Source organism: Mus pahari, chromosome 20 (genome assembly GCF_900095145.1).
Source record: "Mus pahari chromosome 20, PAHARI_EIJ_v1.1, whole genome shotgun sequence".
NCBI lineage: Eukaryota > Metazoa > Chordata > Mammalia > Rodentia > Muridae > Mus > Mus pahari.
Window position 1 is genome coordinate 34,263,524 of NC_034609.1, and position 4,697 is coordinate 34,268,220.

At 45.4% G+C, this 4,697-nt stretch overlaps 1 protein-coding gene across 1 annotated transcript in view; it reads right to left on the reverse strand.

The window, feature by feature from the left end:
- Fcsk (fucose kinase) overlaps positions 1–4,697 on the reverse strand; it is a 20,591-nt gene that overhangs the window by 15,363 nt on the left and 531 nt on the right. Inside the window, exons 2-4 of the mRNA XM_021220272.1 lie at positions 2,495–2,599; positions 1,736–1,887; positions 1,543–1,593 (exon numbers count right to left, since the gene is read on the reverse strand). Coding sequence (XP_021075931.1) covers positions 1,543–1,593; positions 1,736–1,887; positions 2,495–2,576 — 285 coding nt within the window. The 5' untranslated portion in view covers positions 2,577–2,599. The remainder of the gene's footprint in view (positions 1–1,542; positions 1,594–1,735; positions 1,888–2,494; positions 2,600–4,697) is intronic.

Below are 4,697 nucleotides of genomic sequence, written 5' to 3' on the forward strand. Positions count from 1 at the left end.
CAAACTCAGAAATCTGCCTGCCTCTGCCTCCTGAGTGCTGGGATTAAAGATGTACGCCACCACACCCAGCTTCATCAAACACTCTTAACCACTAAGCCATCTCTCTGACCCCATGAGGTCCTCATCTAAAGACCTAATAATAGGATCTGGGCCAGTAAGATGGTTCTGTGGGTAAGGGAACTTGCCACCAAGCCTGAAAGGTGACTCAGTCCTTAAACTCACATGGTAGAAGAAAAGAACTAACTCCAAAAGTTACCCTCTGACCCCCACGTGCATACACACATGCACATATATATAATAAATATAATTAAAACTTTTGATACATAATAATAATCTCCAAAAAGCACAAATTGTGCTGAAGAGGTGGGAACAGGGTTGGAGAGATGGCTCCTTGGTTGAAAGTACTCGCTGCTCTTAGAAAGGACCCAGGTTCACTTCAGAGCACCTACACTGAGTTGGCCCACAACCTCCTGTAACTCTGGTTCTGTGGTAACCAGATGCCCTCCTCTACCCTCTGTACTCTGTTCTGACCTCCGTGAGCAGGGTATGCACTTGGTGTACATGCAAACAAGCAGGAACACACACACGCAAGCGTGAATAAAAATAGGGAAGGAAGGGCAGAAACAACAGCAGAAAGCCACAGTCCAGAAGGTTTAACACTGGTAAGATGGGCATGTACAGCAATGACGATATCCTGGCTATTTACAAATTATTACCTCTGGGGGAATCTGGGCAAAAATACATACATACATACATACATACATACATACATACATAACAAAAAAAACCCTCTGTATTATTTCTTACATGTACATTTTTATCTTGATGAAAATTCCAATTAGAATTGATTCCTCAGGACTGAATTCAGGTTGTCTGATCTGGCACTAGAAACCTTGACTCACTGAGCCATCTTGCCTGCCCCAGATGGACCGCTTTCTTTTATTTTATTATTTGTATATGTGTGTGTGTTGCATGCACATTTGTATGTATGCATGCCTTTGTGTGTGCTGTATGCACATGTGTGTTGCATGCATATGCTGCATGCACATGTATGTGTCTATATGCGTGTGTGTGTTTTGCATGCACATTTGTGTGTGTTCGTGTATTTGTGTGTTGTATGCATATGTGTTACATGCACATGTATGTGTCTATATGCATGTGTGTGTGTGTGTGTGTGTGTGTGTGTGTGTGTGTGTGTGTGCTGCATGCACACATGTGTGCAGGTGCATGCCCTTCTCTGATCCTGGGATTGCAGACACACAAAGCCATGCTCAGATTTTACATGGTGTTGGGGATTTGAACCCAGGCCTTCATATTTACACAGTAAATGCTCTTACCCACTGAGCCTTCTCTCCATCTCTAGATGAACCTTTAATTTGTCTAAAGTACATACCTAACCAGCTCCCAACTTCTAGACATTTCATTTACACAATGAACACCTTGCACATTCACCATGGTAGAACGCCCTACAGTGCCAGCTGATCGCTAGAACCAAGATTCTGACCCTCTGCACGCACAGCCCATGCCCTGAATCCTGCTTACCATATGCAAGATGAGGATCCAGGCAGAGTGCAGGACATCGGACGTGACCACCTGTCAAAAGCAGGAGAGACGATGGGGCAGAGATGAGCCTATCAAACTCACAGAACAAACCCCAAAGGCCTGGACGTCATAGACACTATCTGAGTTCCAACGGAAACATGGGCCAGAGGGGCAGTGGCTCAGAAGCACTCACAGTGAAGCCAGCTCGGGCACTCAAGTGTTCAGCAGCCACCAGCAGTGCGTTGAGGGTGGCTCCTCCACTGCCAACTCGAGTCTGGGGGTCCTCCACAGCCAGTAACATCGTCCCCGCAGGGATCTGCTCCCGCCTCTGCCTTACCTCCAGCTCTGTGAGCAAAATAAATGTTGGGACACACACACACAGTCACCACCAGTCTGCCCTGACCCAAAGGACCGGAACAAGCCTATTAATACTCACTTGATTACTTTGACTTAGCTTTTCTTTCTTTCTTTCTTTCTTTCTTTCTTTCTTTCTTTCTTTCTTTCTTTCTTTCTTTCTTTCTTTCTTTCTTTCTTTCTTTCTTTCTTTCTTTCTTTCTTTCTTTCTTTCTTTCTTTCTTCTTTTCCTCTGTGTAGCCCTGGCTGTCCTGGAACTCACTCTGTAGACTAGGCTGGCCTCGAATTCAGAAATCCGCCTGCCTCTGCCTCCCGAGTGCTGGGATTAAAGGCGTGCGCCACCACTGCCTGGCTTGACTTAGCTTTTCACACAGCAGGTAGTTAAGTACCTCTTTGAGGTAATGAAGTACTGTTACCCTCAGTTTACAGATAAGAAAACTAAGGACCAATAACGTGACGTGTATATCAAGTAATGAGACCAGGAAGAAAGGCTGTGTTTCAACCCAGGTCTACCAGACCCCCAGTGCAGCCGGGGTCTGGTAAGGAAGATGAGAGAGAGTTCTAATATAAAGAAAATGGGGGAGGGTATATCACCTACCTCTCTGAAAGACCTGGACACTGTCCTTGTACTGGCATGTCAGGATAATGACTGTCCAATTGACCCCCTCTGACTGCTCCATTCTGGCCAAAATGGAGGGGCTTCCTGAAACAGCAATGTAGAAGCATACGTGAATGTTTCTGATGGCCATACATTAGTATACAGTTTTATGAATTCTAACACAAGCATAGATTCTTTTTAAATTTTATTATATTTTGTGTGTAAGTGTTTTGCCTGCCTATGGGCATCATTCCACATGAGTGCAGAGCCAGGAGCCAAGAGAGGTGGAAGGTGGGTGTCAGTTGCCCTGAGACTGGAGTGACAGATGGCTGTCAGCCATCGTGTATATCCTGGGAATTGAACTCAATACCTCTGCAAGAACAGTAGGTGTTCTTAACCACTGAGCCATCTCTCCAGCCCCTCCTTATCCTTAACTCGGTTCACTGGACTTTTAAAATAAAAAGCATGCCTTTAGGGGCTGGAGAGTTGGCTCAGCAGCTCTGGCTGTTCTTCCAGAGGTCCTGAGTTCAATTCCCAATACACACATGGTGGCTCACGACCATCTGTAACTCCGGTTCCGGAGGATCTTGATACCTTCACACAGACATACATACAGTTAAAATACCAATGCAAATAAAATAAGAATAAGTATTTTTTTTTAAAAAAAAGCATGACTTATAATGTTCCCCTCCGCAAAACGATATGTGGCGCCTGACAGTGGCTGAGTGAATGACACACCTTTCCAGGGTGACAAGGGAGTAAGAAAAGTTTTAGCCTAGTCCTGTTTGGGAGGAAATAAAGGCTCTGAAATGGATTCCAGGTCAAAGACCATAGTCCTGGTTTTAATTGTCACCTGTGAAGAAATGATCCTCAGTTGAAGGTCTGCCTCAATCAAATTCCCTTGGGCATGTCTCTGAGAGACTGTTGTGACTGATGGCTGATGTAGGGGGCCCTACACCACTGTGTGCGGGGGGGGGGGGGGCATCCCTAGGCATCTAAGAAAGTCCCTGGGTCATGTAAGAAAGGGCTGAGCAAGCAAGAAAGCAAACCAGTAAGCAGCATGTCTCCATGGTTCCTGCCCCAAATACCTGCCTGGAGGTCCTGACCTGGAACCATAACCCTCCCTTCTCCCCCCAGGTTGCTTCTGGTAGTTTTATCACAGCAATAGGAAAGCAAATTTAGACAACTCTGAATAATAAGAGGCTGGGGGGGTGAGGGTAGGGGAAGATCTGGAAAAGCCTCAAGAAATCAAGCAAGGCTACGGAGTATTCCCAGCCAGATCAGCCAGAAGAGTAACTAACACTTAGGGAGTGTTTCTCAGGCACCAAGCCAACGGCTTTGTAGTGACAGCTCACAGGAGCCATTCACCAGCCCTAATAGTTGATCTTATCACACCACAGGCATAAAGGAAGCCTGGCTTAAAGAGTAAGCTGGCTGCCTAAGGTCAAGTTGAGCTAGCACAAAGAGCTGGGTGTGTCCCAGTTCTCAGTCACAGGGAGGAATGGTCCAGGATTGTCACATGTGGCATTTGCACAGTGATCTTAGAATACACAGAAGAAATTATTGCAGCACTCTGCCCATTTTAACAGAGCTTCATTTGCTCAATCCAAGATGAAGTTTTGGGGACTGGGACTTTTTAATGTTTGTTTGTTTGTTTGTTTGTTTGTTTGAGTTACGACATAGTCCTACAAAGCAAGCCTGGCCTCACATTCACTATTTGGCCAAGCACGTCCTCAACCTCCTTCCTCTTCTATCTCCTGTGGACTGTAAAGAAAGGCCTGCACCAACTCATCTAGTCAAGGACTTTTGGTTGGTTGGTTTTTTAGTTTTGTTTGCTTTCCAGGGCTAAGAAACCTCAGGAAAATTGCAGGATAGTGAGCATACCTAGGGATGATAAAATAAGCCCCCTCATGCATATACACACACGGACACACACACTCCAAGTACATATTTTTAAGACAGGTTCACACTCTGTAGCCCTAGTTGGCCTCAACTTTCAATCTTCTTGCCTCCATTACTTCCCAATACTAGGGTTACAGGCCTGGGCCACTATGCCAGCTCATAATATGCTCATTGAAGAAAGATGGTATAGGTAGGGACTACCTATTTCAGCATTTTTAAAACTTTAAAAGTTGAATGTGTGTGTGTGTGTGAGAGAGAGAGAGAGAGAGAGAGAGAGAGAGAGAGAGAGAGAGAGAGAGAG